General features: G+C 37.5%; 2 protein-coding genes across 9 annotated transcripts in view; one reads left to right on the top strand and one right to left on the bottom strand.

Annotated features, from left to right (window-relative positions):
• The window catches only part of PPP2R3A (protein phosphatase 2 regulatory subunit B''alpha), a 219,486-nt gene extending 209,623 nt beyond the window's left edge, over positions 1-9,863 (top strand). For all 6 annotated transcript variants that reach the window (XM_059065088.2, XM_067033743.1, XM_067033744.1 and 3 more), the window contains one exon: positions 7,228-9,863. In XM_059065088.2, the coding sequence (XP_058921071.1) occupies positions 7,228-7,354 (127 nt within the window). In that variant the 3' untranslated portion in view covers positions 7,355-9,863. The remainder of the gene's footprint in view (positions 1-7,227) is intronic.
• Positions 9,864-11,531: 1,668 nt separating this feature from the next.
• Positions 11,532-22,738, bottom strand: part of MSL2 (MSL complex subunit 2) — a 34,089-nt gene continuing 22,882 nt past the window's right edge. For all 3 annotated transcript variants that reach the window (XM_067033750.1, XM_067033748.1, XM_059065090.2), the window contains exon 3: positions 11,532-14,916. In XM_067033750.1, the coding sequence (XP_066889851.1) occupies positions 13,325-14,916 (1,592 nt within the window). In that variant the 3' untranslated portion in view covers positions 11,532-13,324. The remainder of the gene's footprint in view (positions 14,917-22,738) is intronic.

Raw genomic sequence — 22,738 nt, 5'->3', positions numbered from 1 at the left:
ACTGAGAGTTAAAGATAATGTATATAACGTATCTAACGGTGTCTGGCATATAAATGCTGGGAAAAATGGACCTATTTGTGTTTCCACTGGAATATGGGCTCCTTCAGGGCAGAGCACCTTGTTTTATTCATCTTGTAATACCAGCACCTGGCAAGGCAAACTGTTAGGGATGTAGGAGATCCTCAGCAAATGTTTACTGAGTGGCACAGAAGGCAGCAGTGATCTGGCAGCCACCCTCACTACAAGGATAACGCAGGAGCCCAGACAACTTGACCCTCCAAAATCAACTTGAAATTCTCTATCTACCTTACCATCTAACATCATAGGTCACCTCTGGGCCAAGTGCCTGTACCTCCTGATTCAAGGCTCGTACTTATGTAATGCCTTCAATAAGCAACCTAGTAATTAAAAAATAATAAGTAATCTGGTAATGACTCCATATTTTAGTGAGGTGAAAGAGGGTAAAGGGTCTCCCTAAGTATCAGTTTGCAAACATTGTGAATTATCCCATCTAGCATCAAAGTAATGAACGGTCATAGGGGAAGCCAGAAAGACAGGGTACCAGTTACATATATCTAGTCAACTAAATGACTATGACTATGTGTCACCTATATGAAGATAATAGGTTATGACACCAAACTTATAGTTAACATTCTTATGGTTTCTGCAATAAAGTTTAAATCTCCACAGAAACTGTGAAAAGCAGGCTAAAGGGTCCTCTATGTCGCTATCTTAAGAAACTGCAGCCTGTAATAATTAGAAACAAGATTCTCTGCCAATCTGACAAATACTTGATTACTTCAGAGTTTTAGTTAAGTCTTTTACATTATCTCAAAAATACTTTCTCACAGGATATTCTGGTGTTTCACCAACAGCTTTACATTTGATTAACTTAGATTAAACACAATTTTCTTTTTCATTCTGAGAGTCTTTATCTGATTAGTAGAGAAAGATAGGCTTACTGCAGAAAAATTGCAAAATATAAAGAGATTAAAATCATCCTCGGTTCAGTCATCCAGAGATAACCATTATTTATACTTTGGTATATTTCTTTTTGATGCTTAATGTTACTAGTGTATTCAAAAACATGACTTTTAATGCTTCAGAGTATTCTCTCAAGCAATAACACATCCATTTTCCCTATCATCGGACATTTAGATAATTTAGAAGAACTGTTTTCTACTGAATGTTTTTAAAGGTGGATTTCTCCTTTATATTAAATATAAACATGTACTGACTTACACTTTGTATGAGATCCACATTTACTTCATTCAGCACTGGAAAATAAGACACTATAGGCAAAGAAAGCCAGTCAGAAACCCACTGAAGCAGTCTTACAGGAATGTAAGCTAGTGAGAGTCAAGTCTGAGGTAAGGGGCTGTATGGAACCTGACTGTCCTGAGTGAGGTGGGAGAATTTAGCAGAAGAGCAGGGATCGTGGCGGGTGGGGTACATGTGTGTATACATTGGGGCATGAGTTATAATCTTGTAAGTCCAATAGTTCTGAGTCATTATTTTAATAGTGCTCAATAAACAGAGCCTTTATATGAGTCTGAAGTTAATGTGTTCATTTTTTTCTGCATTCAGCAAAACAAAGCCCAATTTTAATTTATTTGAATATTCACCGGTACCTAGCTAATTTATGCCATGCACTGTAGTTGGTAATAAAAAATGAGTTAAACCCTGTCCCTCCCTTCATGATTAGAATATAATTTAACTTTAAATCTAAAATTTAAATCTCAAATCTAAATTTTAGATTAAATTTTAAATCTAGGGACTTCCCTGGTGGTGCAGTGGTTAAGAATCCACCTGCCAATGCGGGGGACACGGGTTTGAGCCCTGGTCCAGGAAGATCCCACATGCTGCGGAGCAACTAAGCCCATGGGCCACAACTACTGAGCCTGCGCTCTAGAGCCCACGAGCCACAACTACTGAAGCCCGAGTGCCCAGAGCCCATGCTCCGCAACAAGATAAACCACTGCAATGAGAAGCCTGCGCATCACAACGAAGAGTAGCCCCCAATCGCTGCAACTAGAAAAAGCCCACGCACAGCAACAAAGACCCAAAGCAGCCAGCCAAAGATAAATAAATAAATTTATAAAGCAAAAAAAAATTTTAATCTGTTTAAATTTTAATCTAAAATTTAATCTAAAAGTTTTATACTATCTACATCCAAAATAAATAAGAATAATTGATGACTCATGACCCTAGAACTGCAAGAGATCCTCAGCCATCCAAAATGAAGTAGTATCAGGACTTACCTGGTGGTCCAGTGGTAAAGAATCCGCTTTCCAATGCAGGGGATGCGGGTTTGATCCCTGGTCGGGGAACTAAGATCCCACATGCTGCGGGGCAACTAATCCCACACACCACAACTACTGAGCTCGTGCACCTCAACGAGAGAGCCCGCATGCTGCAAACTACAGAGCCCACACGTGCTGCAGCCCACATGCCACAACTAGAGGGAGAACCCAGGTGCCACAACGAAGAGCCCACACCTCAATGAAAGATCCCGCATGAAGACCCCATGTGCTGCAACTAAGACCTGACGCAGCCAAAGAAATAAAGAAAAAAAAAATGAAGTAGGATCAACTTCCTGAGGCAGGAAAGGAGGTGGTACATATTAGGAAATTTTAACAAAAGTTGAAGCAAAAGATTTTCTATAATAGTTACTGAATGGGTCAATAAGGAAATTCTCTGAACCAAACACCCAACTTCTAAAGTATTGACATTTCAGGTAATCCATTCTATATAAATGGCTTAGGTTGTCTGTTCTTAAAAGTATAAAGGTAAAATTCATCCACTCCTATTTCTAAAGTGTTATAGACTCCAAATTAGAGAACTATTTAACAGTTTATATTATACTTATAGCCAGCATATCATCTTAGATTTCCTCAGACAAGCCCTGAATCAAATATTCTATCCCTTTGCCCCTGTAGTCAGAATCCCAGAAGTGGAATCAAACCACAACTCCCAGACAACACCCTGAAACTGCATACAAATTCTTTGTCAGACCACATATATGCCAGTCATTATTTCTGCTAATTCCAGCTATTATACTTCCATCGCAGGAATCTGCAGAACTAGCCTTAATACTTTTGCCCAGAAATTGCTCATCTGAAAGGGGAAACTTACTTAGGGAAACAGGTTTCTAAAGGCTATCATAGTGCTAGCAAAAATATGATATTTGATATTTTGCAAATTGCAAAAGTATATGAACCATCATTTTCCCTCATGCTAACTATGAAGTTACTAGTAGTTACTACTATGTTACTACTAAAGAATTTGTTCTCAATTTGATATCTAGGGTTTCTTAGTGAACTGTTTGTGAACTCTATGAGTTCTGCTTTAATGCTCTGACTACTCTACTCATTTAAAAATGGCCAATTAACAGAGAATACCTCATAAAATAATTTCATTTGAGCCCAGAGGAATCCCAGGGACCTACGAGTAAACCTGGAAGTGGTCATTTAGAAGGAATCTGTAAACATTCTCTCTCCCTCAGGAATTCCTGGAGAGCAAGGTAAAGATTAAGGCTCTTGCAGTTCTGACTTTAGTGACTTCAAGGTGACTTCTGCACCCTCACCATTTTACTGACTCCACCTTCCCCAACAACTCAACACATCGTTTTACAAAAGCATTAGGACATTATTTTTCATTCAACAGTACATTTTAAGCACCTAGCACCAGGCACTAGACTATATAGCCCAAGAAAATGAGTGAGTTATAAAATGGACACTTTACAGTTGAGTAGGGATGACATTTATTTAATTATATAGTTATGAAAGAAATAAACAGGGTAAACCGATAATGGAGAGAGGCTTGCAACTTAGGATGCTGAGGGAAGAAGAATCTCCTGGGGAGGTGATGAGAACCTAAAATTTGAGAAGGAAAGTTATGCAAAAAGCAGGGAGCAAAAATGTTCTAGGCAGAGGGAAAAATATAAGCAATGGCTCTGAGGCAGGAAACTGTGTTGAGGACATTTTAAAAGGCCAGTGTAGGGCTTCCCTGGTGGCGCAGTGGTTGAGAGTCCGCCTGCCGATGCAGGGGTCACGGGTTCGTGCCCCGGTCCGGGAAGATCCCACATGCCGCGGAGCAACTAAGCCCGTGAGCCATGGCCACTAGGCCTGTGCGTCCGGAGCCTGTGCTCCGCAACGGGAGAGGCCACAGCAGTGAGAGGCCCGCATACCGCAGAAAAAAAAAAAAAAAAAAAAATTAAAAGGCCAGTGTAGCTGGAGTATAGTGAGCAACAGAGGGAAATGTGACTGGAAAGATTCGCAGGGGCCAGATCATGCAGGGCCTAGGGGAGATACTGAAAAAAGTTAAACAAGATAGTAATGTAACCCCACTTGCGTTTTTTGAAGATTACTCTGCTAGATTGGTAGAGGGGCAAGAATAGAGGCAGGAAGACAAATAAGGAAGCCATTACAGACATCTAAATAAGAGATGGTGGAAGCTCAGGCACTGGGAATCAAGAACCTTTTAAATGACATCTCAGATTAAAAGATGAGCACAAGTTAACCAAAGGGGGAAGGGCACTGCAGGCCACTGAAAAACATGTATTGTACCGTGGCATTAGGTCCCAAGATCTATTCTGACACTGTAAACAGTCTGGCATGGCAAAAGCCAAGGGTATGTGATAGGAGCGAAGGCAGGAAGACCAACTGTTAGGAAACTATTGCAATAATCCAAGCGAGAAAGTATAGCATCCTGCACTAAATCAGCGGCAACAGGGAGGAAGCAGGGCTGCATCCATGTGGTATTGAAAGTGGTAGGAGAGAGTGGCTGGATTTGAAGAGGGGAGGGGAAAGGAGGGAAGAGGAGCTTGGAATAACAAGGTTTATGGCTTTGAGTAGGTAGATTATGGTGCTATTTGCTAAAATAGGGAGAACCAGGAGTATGGGAAGGACGAGTCCAGGTTTGTACACGCTGCCATATGGGAAGAGCCACATAACAAGACAGTTGGATACGTGGCAGTCTCCAACTTAGAAAGAGGCTGAGGCTAGACATGTACATTTAGAAACCACAGGTGAACAAGTGGTGGATAAAGCCATGAGAAAGACTGATTGCTCAGCGAAGTACAAAATGAGAAGAGCTTAGTCCAGAACGCTGGGATGCGCTAACCCTAATGGGGCAAGAGTTAGCGCAGGGTTTCTTAACAACAGCGCTGATATTTTAAGCTGCGTAATTCTGTTGTGAGGCACTTTCTGGCACATTGTAAGATGTCTAGCAAAACCCCTGGACTCTACCCACTAGATGCCAATAGGACCTACCCAGTTGGGACAAACAAATACGGCTCCAGACACTGTCAAAAGTCCCCCGGAGTTGGGGGGAGCACCGCCAGCTGAGAACTACTGAGTTAGGGTAAAAGGACTCACCAGGACGCTGACAAAAGGACACTGACAAGAGGTTCTGAAGGAGCTCCCTCAAACTTAAGATTCCTCCAAAGTCTCTGTGTATATTACTGCTCTTGGTGCCTTGAAAGTACAAAAGAAATGCAGGTGACATTCTACTACATCCAACCCACAAAGCATTGGAATACTTCTAGGTACTAGATTGGATCAAATCCATTGCTGGAAATCCCATTTCTGTATGAGGCTACAGTGGGGAAAAATACATACTCTTTTGTAAAAGATTTTTTATTCACAAATTACACAAAAGATTGTGACCCTGCCCCCTAGTATAGGATGAGGTGTCACCATCCTGCTTCAGTAAGCCCCAGCACTTCTCCATCACGAGAATAATATGTGGTACTTTCCAAGAGTTTATGATGTGTAGGCCCTCTCACCTAATCTCTATTCAACCCTTATAAGGGGTAGGAACTGCTATTAGTCGAGGAGGCTGATGCAGGGGGGGTAAGTTACATGCCCAAAGTCACATTAAGTGACCTGAGATTAGAACTCAACTTCCAAAGTCCATGCTCTAAGGCTAAACCACTTAGCCACTATTCCAGATGGCCTCCATTAGGCTACAAGCTTTGTGAGGAAGGAGCTGGTCGGTCTTTTTCACCATTGTATCCCTAGCATTTGGCTCATGCTTAGCAACAGGAGCTCAAATAGTTACTGTGAATGAGTCTCAGTTCAGACTTAACTCTTTAACTCATTCCCAGATCTGCACTGAGAGCTCACAGACAGCAAGTTAGGTTACCAAGAGGAAGAAAATGCCTTCCATTCTGACAGGAAATAAGCAGCCAGTGTCTTGACACTGCATTTCTAGAATTAACTTTTCTTTGAGAGATTTTCCCCCCAGAAATGGAGCCTCTACCATCAACCCTGCTTCAGTTCCATTAAAGCAAACTTACTCTCCTTATTGCCTCCTTATTCAACATACGCCATAACTGGCGTATAACTATTGAGGCCTCAAGGAGGTGGGGGAGGAGTGGAAACAAATTAAGTATGGAATATTTTTGCAAAATGACAGTTGTAAGTAATTTCTGACAGGATCATAAATGGTACTCAGGGCAACGTTTTCCAAACATCAGATAAGCTTTTTAATAAAAATGTAATATTCTCTACTCTCTATGAATAGGTGCCACCTACTAGGTATTCCTGCCTCAGCATATTTTTCATCATCAGGCAGTCTTGGTACCTTTTTTAATAAAAGGACTATATATCCAGAAATTTCTGCACAGATGAAGCAGCCATCATTCCGAGATAAACTATTTTGTCATCCCTGCCTGGAATAGCCAGGAGGGGTGGCCTGGAGGATATGGAACTCAGGAAATACAAGTAACCTCTAAAGAGGGAATATGCTGTGGAGTTCTGCAAAGAATGGAAGGAAACCCATGAGCGGACTTTAGTCTGCTCTATGTACACATAGATGATCTACATCTTCAACATACTTCTTGGAAGCCATGGAAGCTATAAAGCTATTTGAAAGTTCCCCACTCTGCATGAAAGCCACTTCAATGAAAGCATTCATGTAAAACTCATACTTTCCAGACCTCATACCCTCCCTAACCTAGCTTCATCCATAATGCTCTCATTCCCATCAAAGTCTCTAGGGGAAAGCTTGACTCAGCCCATTTTCAACATAAGTAACAGGGAGAATGTGTTTTCTGTTCCAGAGCACTGTCCCCTCCAGGGTGGCTCAGTTGTTCACAGCTACCATTTAGCAACTCGGGGTATTTCCGCTAGCTGGTCTTGTCTCTAGTTTGCTATACTTCTACCCAAACATTAAAACTTTCTTTTAAAAAAAATCAGTAACTCACTTTTGCTGTTCTTTCAGCTCCTTTGAAGATTATGAAACAGAGGAACCTGCCTCTCCCTCTGAAATTGGAAACAAAGGCAATAAAATAGTGACCTCAAGCCTTTCAGAGAAATGTGGAAAGCTTCAGTCAGTGGATGAAGAATAGCTGCCAATGTCTACATGAAAGAGAGATATGTATTTTAAATGTTTTTTTCTTGTGAAGAGATGCTGTAGTTTGCATATTGCTTTTTAAAGGCTTTGATTTCTGCAAGTGCGTTATCTGCAGCACTACGAATTTTCTAACGTTTTTGAGCAATAGCTCTGGATACACACACCCAGTTTGGGAGACTCCTCCAATTTGCCTCAAACCTCTTACAGAGCTTTTCCTCAGAAGCAAGTAAGATATACATCACCTTCCAACGTCTGTGAATCAGCACTCTTCACCCCTGAATGTACCAAGGATCTCTTGGGGACAGTGCCAAGCACAGTTCTCTGCACAAAAGCAGGAGTTGCCTCTGTTGTCCAGCATCCCTGAGGCCCATCAGGACTCCTATGGAGCCCAGAAGAAACCTTCACTTGCAGAAAACTTGAGTCAAAACATTCTGGAACTTGAAAAAGCAGTCAGGGCCTCCAGAACTGAATTAGCCCTGGTAATAAAAGCACTGCCAAAACATCTCAGAGACTTCTTTTAATTGTATGTGTACTGGAGTTCAAAGATATTGAACTTAGTTTAATCTAATTTCACAATGACCTGCCAAACTGCTAGTCACTTTACATCCTCAGGTATTGTAACCACTGGGCCTTCCAACCTTGCTGGCAAGCTCTAAATAATCCCTCCCCATCCTGACTGTGGATCTTATATAAAATCTGAAGAAAAATTTGTTAACTGAAGACAAGTACAGAATATGACTCATACTTGGGGGGAAAAGTAGTTTCCTTTTAACTCATCTAACATTTGTAGAGAATCATTGAGTGATTAACCTAAAACTTAGTTGATGTCCCATCTATACTTCATATCAGAAGACCTACTTGAAGACTTAAATAATTATATATGAAAATTCTTACTAGACATTATCACTAAATATTAGACTAGGCCAACAGTAAAGGCCTCAATCTAAACATTATTCCTTAACTTCATGTTTAAAAGAAACTATTTCAAATATTGCATCCACTTCAGTATTTATCACAAAAATGGAAGAAAACAGTGATGCCACCCATAAAGGAAAGTAACTTCATGTTTACTATAGTGGTAGACGTGGTCATCACAGAATACATTTTTCAGCAAGCCACAATGCAGCCAAGCCCCGCAATACTGTTGAAGATAAAATTGAAAATAAACTGTTAAAAAGGATGGAAATTTCTGACACTATAAAAGAAACCCCCAAGAAACTTTTTAATATCCACTTCTGTCAAAGTCATCAAGTTTTCTCCTGGATTTTTTGTTTTAACCTCAAGTCCTAAATGTCAGAATAGCTTCCTTTCCACCCCACATTGGTTCCCTTGCTGGTGTGACAGCCAGACTTTGAAATAATCAAACCTTGGGCTGTGGTAGGCAAAAAGTGGAGAAAAGGAGAATTTAGGAAATGCACCATCAACTAGTATAGTTATTAATAGAGTTAGTAATCCTTCCTGTCAGTATCCTCCCAGCTTCCTGTTATTTTACCTTCATGATCAGAACTGACCTTCCATTTAACTATTACAGAAAGTATTAAAACTTAGTTTCTAATAGTTCACAAAGAAGAAATAAAAGCTTAAAAGTGACTGAATTTTTAGGAAACACTACATACAATAATCTAAACACACTGGTAAATTATCAGGATTAAAAGTGTTTATGTGGTACATGAAATTTACCATCTATCCCATCCAACCTTTACCAGGGAACAAAAGCATCTTTAAATTTTCAGATAAAAATACTAAAAAGGTAAATTTTTTTAGAAGCCAGATATGGTTTAAAGGTTTTATTAGCCATAATGATCTAAACTATTTCTAAGACTCAGCAAAAATTCATTTTCCAATATACATTTGATTTTGGTTTTTTTACATGGCTGTACCTGACCTTGTTTCTACTTACTGAAGTCCTCTTGCTTTCACTTTAGTCAATAATTGGTTTCAGAAGTCTACAGTTATTATAAAAGTACAGCTAACAATATCATTCCACTTAAGATAGTGCTTTTAATTTAGGTTACCCAAAGTATCACATTTTCAGACGTAAGAATGTGTTTCTTTGTTCTTCCTTAGTATTGAATGTAAGAAATGTGAATTCTGAGGAACTAAGATAGTATATATTTGACTTTCTGGTAAAGATCATGCAGAATATAATCATTACTGCCCAACTGGAAATTTCAAGTTATTACAATATCCAAGACTCTTGATAAAAGTTAAATTGAGGGTATGATCTTAATGCTAGTCAATGAAAAATGAGTTTCATAGCATAACATTAATTGCCAAGGTAATCAAACTAATGAAATTCTGTGTATTTTCCCTGCATCTTATCTGTGTCATTGTGTACTGTTCAAAGTGTTTATAAAACTCTAGATTGATCAAATGAGATAAGTCATTTGCTCAACTTTTGGAAATGTTACGGTGTGTTTGGGTGGAGAAGCCTGCATGATTTAACTTTTGTTTTTGTTTTTCCCTTTTTGCAAAACTAAATAAAGTTGTCAAATATGAACTAAGATGGGCTTCCCTGGTGGCGCAGTGGTTGAGAATCCGCCTGCCAATGCAGGGGACACGGGTTTGTGCCCCGGTACGGGAAGATCCCACATGCCGCGGAGCAGCTAGGCCAGTGAACCATGGCCACTGAGCCTGCGCGTCCGGAGCCTGTGCTCCGCAACGGGAGAGGCCACAACAGTGAGAGGCCCGCGTATCGGAAAAAAATATATATATATATATGAACTAAGATAATCACTACACACTTTTGGTTTTAATCACACTTGCAATTCATTTTTATGTTTGAAAGAGTAGCATTATAAACAAACTTGAGTTTCAAAGAGAATAACTCTTCGAACCCCTGGGAAAACTTTATAAAAAAAGATCTGGAAGGATAACACCTCATAATGAAAAGTGATTGCCTCTGGGGATAGGAATTTGGGTTTGGAAGTGAGAAGTTCACAGGGATCAAAGGAGACTTTAGCCTTATATATAGTATATTCTTTTAAAAGAGTGTGTAATTGTTACTTGGATACCTAAAACTTAATTTTTTAAAAATGAGAGAGAAAAATTAAAATACCATCCACACATTAGGTTCCCATTCTATACTTTGAACTTAGTATTTTCTAAAGCATTTTATATTTGTTGCCTATGATATGGGAAGAGAAATTTTCATCGGTTGTTAAACTTTTACTTTTCTTCAGCAAGGTCACCAACGAGTTATTTTAAGAAAACTAAGAACACAGTGAAGGAATTCTTTATCCTAGAATTGTATTACACCTCTGCTTAGAGATGTAGACCTATGGAAACTAATCAAAAAGATTAGCTCTAAAACTGTCAGCTCTAAAACTTCTGTCACCTAAGGTGAAAGATCACTGGATCATTTATGGTAATTACAAGGACTCAAAAGAACAAGTGAAGATGAGTCATATTAAATGCTGTTATTGTTTTGGTGGTTTCAAATCCTATTGAAGTAAATCCAGTTACTTCAGTAATAATTTCTCAATCATCCCTTGTTAGCCATTGGTCCAGCATTCCTAAAATAACTCACGGTATAAAGAAAAACGCAAAAATCAAGGCACTGTAATTAATCCTCTTCCCCAATTGCATATAATACAGGCCATTCAGAGCGTGCTATCCCAAACTCCTCAGTATTCTACAACATAGAATTAGAAAACTAACATTTATTGATAGATTTAAGGTGTAATACAGGTTTCCAAAAGTGTGGCAGTGAGAATACCAGCATAAAAAAGAGAAACTTGTGCTAAAAAAAAAAACTAAATTCATCACTGGCAATATTACACATAACAATCAAGGCCCTCACATACTAATGATTTTCACTTTGTCTATATTGCCAACCTCCCATGCATCAAAAAACACAAAACTAAGATCATCAAACTTGGGAAGGAATAAAGTACTCAAGGAATTTTAAAATCATAATATTAGGAAAGTTTGGGAGATTTGCAAAATTTATCCTAATCATCCATGTGTACAGTCTCATTTCTAGTCATTTTTGCAGTGATCATTAGTGAATAAAGAACAGATTTACAAGTTTATATAGCAGGGCATCTGCGTCCAACACAAAATTGTTACAAACTTTAGGCAAATACATGTTTCATAAGACACTGCTAACACTTAGAGGAATTAAATAAAATTCCGAAACTTGGAAAGCAAATAAAGACAAGACAACTAAGAAGCATTTTCCACCATTTACTCTTGTTATCAAAAATAGTTCAACTCTTCTCGCAAAACAAAAACAAAATAGTACATACTGGACACATACATCACATTTTTTTCTTCCTATGGCTTTAGCCCACCCCCACCCACCAAAAGAGACAAAAAAAAAAAACAAAAAAAAAAAAACAAAAAAAAAAAAACCCAACAACAACAACAAAAACAACTCTACCTGACCACATTCACAGAAAATGACACCAGGATACACTACAAAACAGAAGGTGTCATCTGCTCTGTGTCCAAAGGTTTCTTCTCCATGTCTTGTACTAGGTGAGTAACCATCATTGAACATGCTGTGTGCCAAATCAAAACATAACTTCAACATATGTCAGATCTCAGGAGAGATGGTGAATGTAGTAGAAACTGAAAATTTTCCAGCAGTATTTTTCTTTAAATAAGCACTGTCAAAGCAGCAACTCTTCTTTTAAATCATAAGGTCATTTCTTTACAACCTAGTCAGTCCTTGTTTTATTTGGGCTGTGCTCTTTCAAGCAACTGACTAGATTTCCCTTCAACAGAATGTTGTGACTCATTTATCTCCCCCACAAAAATTACAGGGAAGAAGTGCATTTAAACTGAAACAGTTTGTGCTTTAAATGCAAAAGAGTATTCTAAAGAATATCCTCCTAGCTTCAAACCCACCTAAATGCACAGGCTTCATAAAAAGGCATTTTTATTAGGCCTCTATAAAGAAGTCTCCACAATGAATAGCACCCTAAAAAAAAAAAAAAAACAGGAAAGAAAGAAAAAAAGCATATTCAAAATAAAGTCTGTGGCAAACAGAGGAAACAAAAATCACTTTGAAGTGGCCAATGGCAATAGGTATAATGCATAAATCTGAGTAACTTTTGGAGCATTATTCCAAAATTATTTTAAATAAATCCCAATTTCTAAATAAAACATTTAAATAATTTTTTAAAAAATTCTGTCACATACCATAGTCTAAATTCAATTACCTTCAGAATAGAATTGTTCTTCTCCACTTCATTTATCTAATTAGAACATTGCTCAAAGTGAAGGAAGGATCTGGTTTTTTCCCTAGAAATGAGTCAAACTTAACTAAAAATGGGGATCAACTCTTCTGAGTTTTGTGGCATAAACAGCTAAACATCTGTAGTCTGACAGAATTTCAGTTTTACTTTTAAAAGACAGATTTCTTCAACATTCTAATGAGGGGCAAATTTTCTTTCATAATACTGCTGATTTAAGAACTGCTACATACACCAGTAGCCAATTTTCATGATCAGAAATGGTATTATGTCAGCACAAAGGTTGAGCTGGACAAATCAGCTTTTCAACAGGAGAAACATCAATGGCATCTGAAGGCAGCACTGAGTCTCCTGAACAAACTAATGGCTACTTTTTCACAAAATATGAGCACAATCTTTATGGACTGACTAGATACCACTTCCTTACGTTTAATCATAAACTTTGATTATGCACAAAGCATGACCATAAACAGTGAGGTTAATGTTATTTTCCTTGCCAAAGTTCATTTTGTATAAATCAGTTGCATCAGCATTTGTTCTCAAACTATGAGGTTCTGTAAGAACTAAAGACATATAGTTGTAGGGTTACTCCTCCATTATCTGCAAACTATTTCCCCGACACTAACACATATAACTTAGCAATGAAAACACTTGATACAAGTGATCTATATGCAGGAGCTCCGGCAAGTTAAACCAACAAAACCATAGCTGCCGTAAAACTGTAGCTATTTCCCTACCAGAGGTAGGTTTAAAGACCCACTGATTTAACAGTCGAATCTCATGTCTATAGCTTCATCCAAACTTTTATCATCATGTGTACTGGCAGCTAAAAACGTTGTTACTGGGGACCCTGTGACATTAATTACACTGGTGCTGGTACTAGCATTGCGCACAGCAATGCTAGTCACGTTAATGCCCAAAGTGAGCCTGGTCTGCTCCAAGGCCTTTTCTGGCACAGCAAATGCCTCCAGCTTCTTCTCCCCATTGGCCATATAGGAGTTTTGGCAGCCACGACAGATACAATCTAAGCAGGCTTTGCGGTTAGAGTAGCAAGGGCAGCGTTGGCCGCGGCATGTAAGAACACTTGGATTTTGAGTAGCACGCCCACATTTACACCCTTTCTTTTCCTGGGGTTTTTTATACACAGTCTTGGTAGGACTTCCTGGCATAAAATGATGACTAGGAATCTTTTCCTTTACTGTTTTGTCTTTTTTAAGAATACCTGGCTTGGTTTTAGAGTGAGATTTCTTGGATCCATGTTCATGACTCTTTTTCATGCTTTTAGCAGATAAAAGTACAGTTTTGCTGATTTTGGGTGTTGTGCCTCCATTGGGAACAGTTGCTATAGGTTGAAGAGAAATTTTGCTCTCCCGTTTCACTGTCACAGGAGCAGATGCCCCCAGTGTTGGGCCTCGGATAATGGTAGAAATTGGAAGTGGCTGAACTTTCTCACTGTCGCTTTCTGATCTGGATCGTTTTCTATTCAATTTTGCTACCCTCGGAGTTGCTGCTGTACATGATAACCCATGAAGTGCAGGACTGGTGGACATAAAAACATTATGGCTAAGAGACTGGGAAGAAAGCTGCAGAAAAGGTCCATTGGATACAGTGGCTTCCAAGTTGGGCTGCAAATTAGGGCAACAGACTTCTGTGTTTGAAACAGTTTCTAAGCTGCGGAGTACTTCCTCAACACTCAGTAACAGAGAGTCACCAGGTTTTATATCTTCACTGAAACTGCAAATATCAATGCCTGTGGAGCATAAGTCAGTGGCTACCGTGTCACAGACAGGTGGCAAACTGTCAGACAGATCCTCAGTTTTTATGTCAACAGTGTTACATACATCAATTGTATTTGAATGTTCAGGTGAAGGAATATTTATACCAAATCTATCTATTGAAAGCCCATTATAAGTAGGCAAACCATTGATAACAGAACTGCCAATAGCAATGCTGAGGGTGCTTTCAGATACTGGAGATAAACTAGCTTGAGGATCAGTTGTGGGTTCTGAGGTCGAAGGTAAAGGGGAATGTGTCAAACACAAAGTAAAGGATGAATCTGAGGGTTTTTCCGTCTCCTCACAAAACAATGATCCATCATTAAGCAAAGCCAAAATATCAGAAGAACAGTCGACTGCTTCTATTATATCCCGTGCCAATGTAGTCTGTGTTATATATTCACATAGTTTTTTGTAGCAGTTCACTAGGATGCTTAACTGCTTGTTTTCCTCAAACTGCTCATAGTCTTTGCACCAGCTACATGAAGGTTTCATCATCATTTTCTTGCCTTTACAACTTTTGCAGACATAGTGTTGGCAGGTGGAGTTGGTGGGTGCAATAGGATCTTGTAGCAAATGTCCTAAGAGGGAAAAAGGAGGAAAGCAAAGATTTTAGTAAGATAAATTTATAATTTCATATACTGAAGTTGAGATTATAAGTAATCTATTAAAGTTAAGATGGATTAAACTCACCAGACCAGATAACAAAACATGTATCTTACAGGAAACAGAAAAATACTCAATAGCTCATTTCACTTTCATGCCATATTCCCCATTCTTTTATCTCAAACAGAATCTTCCTCAGTCTGCGTTTCTCCCCCAAATCAGTATGTTCTGGTCCACTTTCTATTCTCTTATCCAAAGGCTACAAAGAGGTGGTGATCAGTCACTAAAAGCACAAACTAGGCTTAAAACCCTTGGGACCTCAACCTAACCCAACTGTTGATAATGCCACAACATATTGAGCACAATCATACTGTTTATTTTGTGTTAGACTTGGAAAAAGATAAGAGCAAGAGAGAGTTAGTCCCTGCCCCCATTAAACATCGTTTGAGGGCATTCAGTACAATGGCGTCTTCACAGAAAAAAGTATAATTTCAAACCATTTCATTGTATATACCAATCATAAACTAAGAGAAGACCAAAATATAGTTATGATGGAAAAGAACTATATTCATTTATTTAAAAAGGAAATATTACTAAATTCTTTTATAGAAAATCAAAATACAATGACAATGGAAAAAAAATGTTTAAATGTAGTTTAAAAAAAAAAAACCAAACAGTGTAATACTGGGCTCAAATTATTCTGACAGAATACACAATGACCATGGTCATGAACCACAACTATCCAAAGTATAGCAATATAGTATAAAAGTGAAAGTGATTCCCCCAACTTGATGTAACTCCTAAACTATAAATGATCTATACATATGAATCAAAAAGGGGGAAACAACTAGCTCCCCAAAGAAGCAACTGCTCATTGGTTCCCAATTCAGGACAAATAGTAATTAACTCAAAGCAGCACCTGTTTTCTCATATACATTACATAATTTAAGACTGGGACAGAAAGTACTTCTGGTTATAGTTAGTGAAATCAGCAAACCCTCTCCCTTAAAAGCAAATATTAACCTGAAAATTTTTGACAAAGAGAGTCATTTTCATAACCAAAGACATAAAACCATCTGAGAAGCATTTATGTTTGAAAAATTGCTGGATTTCAGGTAAGGACAGTGGGAATCTGTGATGTTCTGCTCTGGGGCTACCCAGGTTCTCCCCTACCACCCAGCTCTATCCAGTGTTACCCTGTGAGAACCAGAAGCTGCTGTGATGGAAGGGGACTCATTCCACTTAGTACAGAAGACAATGCATAAACATGGAGGCATTATCACTGGAAGTGACTTGTCAGAAGCTGGCCAGTTAGGGAGGACAAATGGCTCAGCTCTTACTAGCCGGAGGTTACACAAGCTCAGGTTAGACAGAGAGGCCTCACACAAGATGGCAATTTTCCCCTAAGTTGTTCTATAAATTCAATGTAATCCCTTTGAGAATCCTAGGTGGCTTTTTCTTTTTTAAGAAATTAACAGAATGATTCCAAAATTCATATGGAATCACGGAGGACCTGGGACAGCCAAAACAATTTTGAAAAAGAACAAAAAAGTTGGAGGACTTACACTACTAACTTTACAATCTTCCATAACCATAGTAATCAAGACAGTATGGTAATGACAAAAGGATAGGTACATAAATCAATGGAACAGAACAGAGTCCAGAAAGAAATTTATTACATTTATGGTCAACTGATCTATTTGACAAGATTGTCCAAATAATTCAATAGGGGAAAAGAGAGTATTTTCAACACACTGTGAGACACTTTGGTATCCCAATGCCAAAAAATAAACATATACAATATACAAAAATATTAAAGTATATCATACACACATAAATCTAAGAGCTAAAATTCAGAAGCAAAGCAAAATGCAGGAAAAAACCATGACTTTGGGCTGGGCAGTATTAGATGCATCATCAAATGCACAAAAGGGAAAGAAAATTGTAAAATGGATATTCACAAAATAAAAAACTTGTGCTTCAAAAGTCACCATTAAGAAAATGACAAGATAATCCGTAGGCTGAGAAAAAATATTTGCAAACTGTATATCTGATAAAGGGCTTACAACATGATACATTAAAAACACTTTATGCGGGCTTCCCTGGTGGCACAGTGGTTGGTAGTCCGCCTGCCGATGCAGGGGACACGGATTCGTGCCCAGGTCCGGGAGGATCCCACATGCCGCGGAGCGGCTGGGCCCGTGAGCCATGGCCACTGAGCCTGCGCGTCCGGAGCCTGTGCTCCGCAAAGGGAGAGGCCACAACAGTGAGAGGCCCGAATACCGCAAAAACAAAAAACAAACAAACAAAAAAACACTTTATGCAAATCAATAAAAAGACAACTCAATTTAAAAATTGAACAAAAGATTTGAATAAACATTCCACCAAAGAAAATATATAATAAGCACATGAAAATATGCCAGTATAATTAGTTATTAAGGAAAGTGAAACTATGGCATACTGCTACACACCTACTAGTACGGATAAACTCAAAATGAGGAATAATACCAGGAGTTGGCAAAAATGTGGAGAAATCAGAACCCTTCTATATTACTGGTGAGAATGGAAAATGGAAAATCACACTGGGAAACAGTTTGGTAGTTTCTTTAAAAGTTAATCAGGGCTTTCCCTGGTGGCGCAGTGGTTAAGAATCCGCCTACCAATGCAGGGGACACTGGTTCAAGCCCTGGTCCGGGAAGATCCCACATGCCACAGAGCAACTAAGCCCGGGTGCCACAACTACTGAAGCCTGCGCGCCTAGAGCCCATGCTCCACGACAAGAGAAGCCACCGCAATGAGAAGCCCATGCATCACAACAAAGAGAAGCCCCCACTCGCCACAACCAGAGAAAGCCCACGCACAGCAACGAAGACCCAATGCAGCCAAAAATAAATAAATAAAATAAAAATTTATTGTTTTAAGAAGTTAAACATACATTTACCACACAAACCAGCAACTCTACTCCTAGGAGCCTACTCGAAGACAAATGAAAATATACATCCATATAAAGAGATGTTTGTGAATATGCATAACAGCATTATTCATAATAGACAAAAATAATCCAAATGTCCATCAACTAGTGAATAAACAAAATGTAGTATATTCATACAAAAGAATACTGCTCAGCAATTAAAAGAACTATTGGTACATGCCAAATCATGATGAAGTGCATGAAACACTGTGTTAAGTGAAAAGCCAGATGCAAAAGAGTACATTATTGTTTTATCCCATTTACATAAAATGTCTAAAAATGACAGAAAAGCAGAAATAGTGATTGCCTAGGTCTGGGGGCAGGAGCAGGGGTTAATTGTAAATGGGCACAATGGAACTTTTGGGCGTGATTAAAATGTTCTAACATCATATTGTGGTGATGCTTGTACAACTCTTAAAAAAAATAAATAAAAACGCCTTAAGACAAAGCCCCAGTAGTTACAGAGTCCAACCTTCTTTCTACCCAATACAGGAATCCCTTAAAGTACCCTTGACTTAATCTAAGGAAGGCTATAGGGGATATTAATACATGCAGAGAGATGTGTACATGCTTAAAAGGATAAACCGTAAGGTTAAAAAGAAATACGTTATCTACTGGGAAGGAGAGACTGAACAAAGTGAAAAGGGACAGCACTACACTATTCTGCGTTTAATCTGTAATGCTAACTTTTAAACCATGTAAATATTTTACATAATTATATAACAAAACTAAAATATTTAAAGGAAATTCCTACAAATCAAAAATAAAATGTACCAAAACTGTAATTTCTTATCAAACTGATGGTATAACTATTCAGTTAACTACTTCAAATGACTTTAAAACAGAAAATTGACTCTAACCTTACATCCCTGTTTTGTTTTCAGAAATTACATTTTTTGGTGGTAGTGTTGACAGTCATTATAAAGTGTTAGTGTCTAATTGTAGGATAAAGTAAATGCCGATGTCCTTGAGAATCTAGATATTTTTTTTGGTAGGAGGAAAGAAGTCATAAGATGTAAAATGCAAAAAATCCTGTAGTCCTGAATTTCAGTTGGATTTATCAGTATCAACTCATGTTTTCATCTTAAAAGTACATATTTCCTAGCACTCACATGAGTTTTGATTACCTTCCTATGCCGGAAAGCAAAGAAACTATCAAAGATCCAGATAACATTAAAGGGACTGAGGAGCAAACCTATGCCGTTTCCAGTAACCAAAGATGAGAAAATCTGAGCATGCATAAATGCAATGGAATATAAAGTACATCTAAAATGTTCAAATCTCTAGAGTTCATTAAAAAAAAAAAAAATCAGATGCTAGTGAACCAGCTCATTAGTTTGAAAACTGGTAAATAAAAAGCAAGAAGTATTTATTCTGATTTACCTTACCTATATATAAGCTAAACCACCGAATAACCAAATCACAGATGAGAAGTTTCTCTTTATGGGAATAATGTAACTAATAAATGAAGAATGACATAATTTGAATGTCATCATTTTATAAGCCCTAATGCTCTGCAAACTGTAAAAGCTAAATGATAAGTAAGGATTACCTCTTCTGGCCTTCATTCCATCACTGATTTTCTTTTCACCAGTCATGTCAATCAAAACCTCCCAGGAGGTACCAAACACCTTTGAAGGACTTACAACCTCCACATCTTTGTATTCTTCTATGAGATTTTAGGAGACTATGCCTAATACTAAGAACTGAAAACAGGCTAGAAAACACAAAAACTATCACTTATTGATTCTTAATTCATAATTCCACCACCACTGAGTTCCTAAGAACTTCCACCATGTGGCCTCATATTACCTACCCATTCCTCAACACAAATATTTGAAACTATCATTAAAGATGCCTATAGGCAAACTTGTTTTACGCACTCAGCGAAGTATCTTAACCCTCAAAAGCTTCCCAGAGGGTTCTCTTTACACCTCACAACAAAGGCAGCTCCAGTGATACAGGAACAAAGAAAAAGTTCAGAGGCTTCTTAGAGCTGGGATAAGTGTTAGCCATATACTTACTACATGTCCCTAAGGAAACTCCTCCCTGCAAAATTAAGAAATGTCAGATAACACTTTTAAAATTGTAAATATACATCTTATACTAGAAAGTAAAATGGACGGGCAACCTTAGTCAAGCGAAAGTGCATCACTTACTGGCAGACTGTACTATAAAAACTGGGTAGTATTTGGGGAAAGGTTTAATTTGCTTTAGCTTACATCATGTTCCCTATAGTTTCACACTCAAGTACGAAAAGACTTGCTCAAAACACATGGTGGTTTAGCTTATATATAGGTAAGGTAAATCAGAATAAATACTTCTTGCTCTTTATTTACCACTTTTCAAACTAATGAGCTGGTTCACTATCATCTGATTTTTTTTCCTTTTTTAAAATGAACTCTAGAGATGTGAACATTTTGAACATTATATTCAGACCTTAAAAATTTATAGTTCATGACAAGAAGTTTTCTCACTGCACTGCCTTGAATCCTTAATCTGCAATATATCACAGGAATTATCTTCCTTTACATAATATTAATACAAGTTGTCTTGTAACTAAATGAATTTGATATCATGTGCCCTGTTTAAATAATACTAAATGATGCTATACTGACCCTAAAAATACTAAGGACTAAATTTTATTTTTACTCTTCACTTTAACAGAAGTTACTAATTCCTTTTTTATTCTCACTCTCCTTCACTTTTCCCATCCCCAAATCCCCCAATTATAATTTGAGACTAAAATTTCGTTTTAGATTACCACAACAGTCATTCTGGGAATTTCTGGGAATACATAACTATTGGCAAGAAATTTGCTAAGATATTTAATATCAGATTTTTTTAATACTCTTAACTTGGTGAAACTTTTTATTATAGTAGTTTCACGAAGTCAGAAAGTAGTATAATTAATCTTCATATACCTACATATACCAGATTCAATAATTATCTAGATTATGCCACATTTGCTTCATCTACCCATCTTTTGTTCTTAAGTATTTCAAAGCAAATCCCAGCAAACCTCTAAATTCATCAGTATATATCACTACAAAGTACATTTTCTTACGTAATCGCAATGCCATTATCACACCTAACAAAATCAATTATTTAAATAAATTTTAAACCAAATTTAGGTTTAATTTAAGGGAAAAAAATCTTAAAGCCCTATAAAAGGGCTTTAATTCTGGCATCAAAAAAAACATTTCAAAAGTTATATTCTTCTCAGTAAACATACTTTTTAGCCATAAAACGTTCCTTCTATTAAACAGATTTAACATAGACATTCAAATCACTACTTTACAGTAGTAATACACCAAAGGTAGCACTTGGACTGGTTGCCACGCACTTTACCCTTACCCCTGAGAAGAATCACTGACAGCATCAAGAATTACAAAGCAGCCTAAGTTTGAAAGAGAGACCCACAGCACCAAAATAAATAAGCAAACTATGTAAGTAGGTCTCAAATCAGCTTGCCCCTTTCTCCATACAAGGGATAGGCACAACTCCTTAGTATAAGCAAAGAAAGATACGATTAGTCTTGGCAAACTCTTCTAAATGCATAACTGATTCCAACTTCAAACAAAGCCACTGGTAATTCATTCATTTCAGAATACCATTGGTAAAAGTGGACCATTATGCTGACACGCAGACTACCAAGTAAATTATGCCTTAACTGCTTCTGAAACAAGATCTTTTATTCTCCTTTTTACAGTGATGGTGTTTAACCACACTAATATTCTGACCAGATGACTGGGGGAAATTAAGTTTAAGAGGTGCAGAGAGAGGACACAAGAAAAACATAAAACCAATAATGGCTAAAATGCTTAGCAAAACTTAGTGAATGACTAAAAAACGATCTTGTGAACACTGCTGGACCTGGCAATAATAATGATCATAAAATAAAATCTACAAAATCTACAATAGGTTAAAATCTGACAGGGACAAATTAGATGTGAACAACAAGAGAGAGACTACAAATCAATTCCTCATTCTAAAGCTTACATGGAAAAGAAATGATTCCAATGAAAATAATTTCAGTAAAATGAAAACTGAAAAAAGTGGAAAATGGTTTAAGGAATTAAACTATCTCAATGGCTTAATTTTGTCATTTGACCAAAAAAAGCATTATATAATTCTAACAGGCACAAAAAGAGCATTTATCAGAATCAAAACATTCTGTATTTACCACCACTCCTTGTCTAGAATTCCTTCTCCTGGTAATGCTTCTATTACAGCAACAAGGAATGCCTAATCAAAAACCTCAGATAATGCAAGTAATTTTATATAAGGCTTATTTGTTGTTGATGAGATGACACTTCAGGATCAAGGAAAATTAGCCAAGTCTCACATAAACAAATCCTGACACCACTATCAGAAAGCAAAAAATGCACACAGGCAGGTCAGTTAATAATTAAAACCATCATACCATTTCTCCAAGCAGCATTCTTGGAAACTAGAGTATTAAACAGTCAAGGAATTCACAAAAAGAAATAAATCTTATGATACTTAGATATATGGTATATATGGAAATGTATCTGGAAAGAGAAAAAAAATCAGTATAGAACTCCACAGCTGTAAAATATGTGGTATCCTACAAAAGAGAGAAAGCAGTTTTTCTGCTTTTACTGATAATGTAAGCAACATGAAACAGAAGGGATATCATAAAAGATACGTTTCTACATACTAACTCAATAAAATATGCTTTCCATCAGAGCTTAAATTTGCTTCCCAACAAATGAACCCACATCAAAACTGATTAGCAAAATTGAAGGTTACCAGATACTTATATTAAAGCTCTAAGGCAAAAAGGAGGAAAAGAATAAAAA

Source organism: Kogia breviceps, chromosome 5 (assembly GCF_026419965.1).
Source record: "Kogia breviceps isolate mKogBre1 chromosome 5, mKogBre1 haplotype 1, whole genome shotgun sequence".
Classification (NCBI taxonomy): domain Eukaryota; kingdom Metazoa; phylum Chordata; class Mammalia; order Artiodactyla; family Physeteridae; genus Kogia; species Kogia breviceps.
The sequence above is the reverse complement of the archived record's forward strand: the minus strand, read 5'-3'. Positions and strand labels throughout refer to the sequence as shown.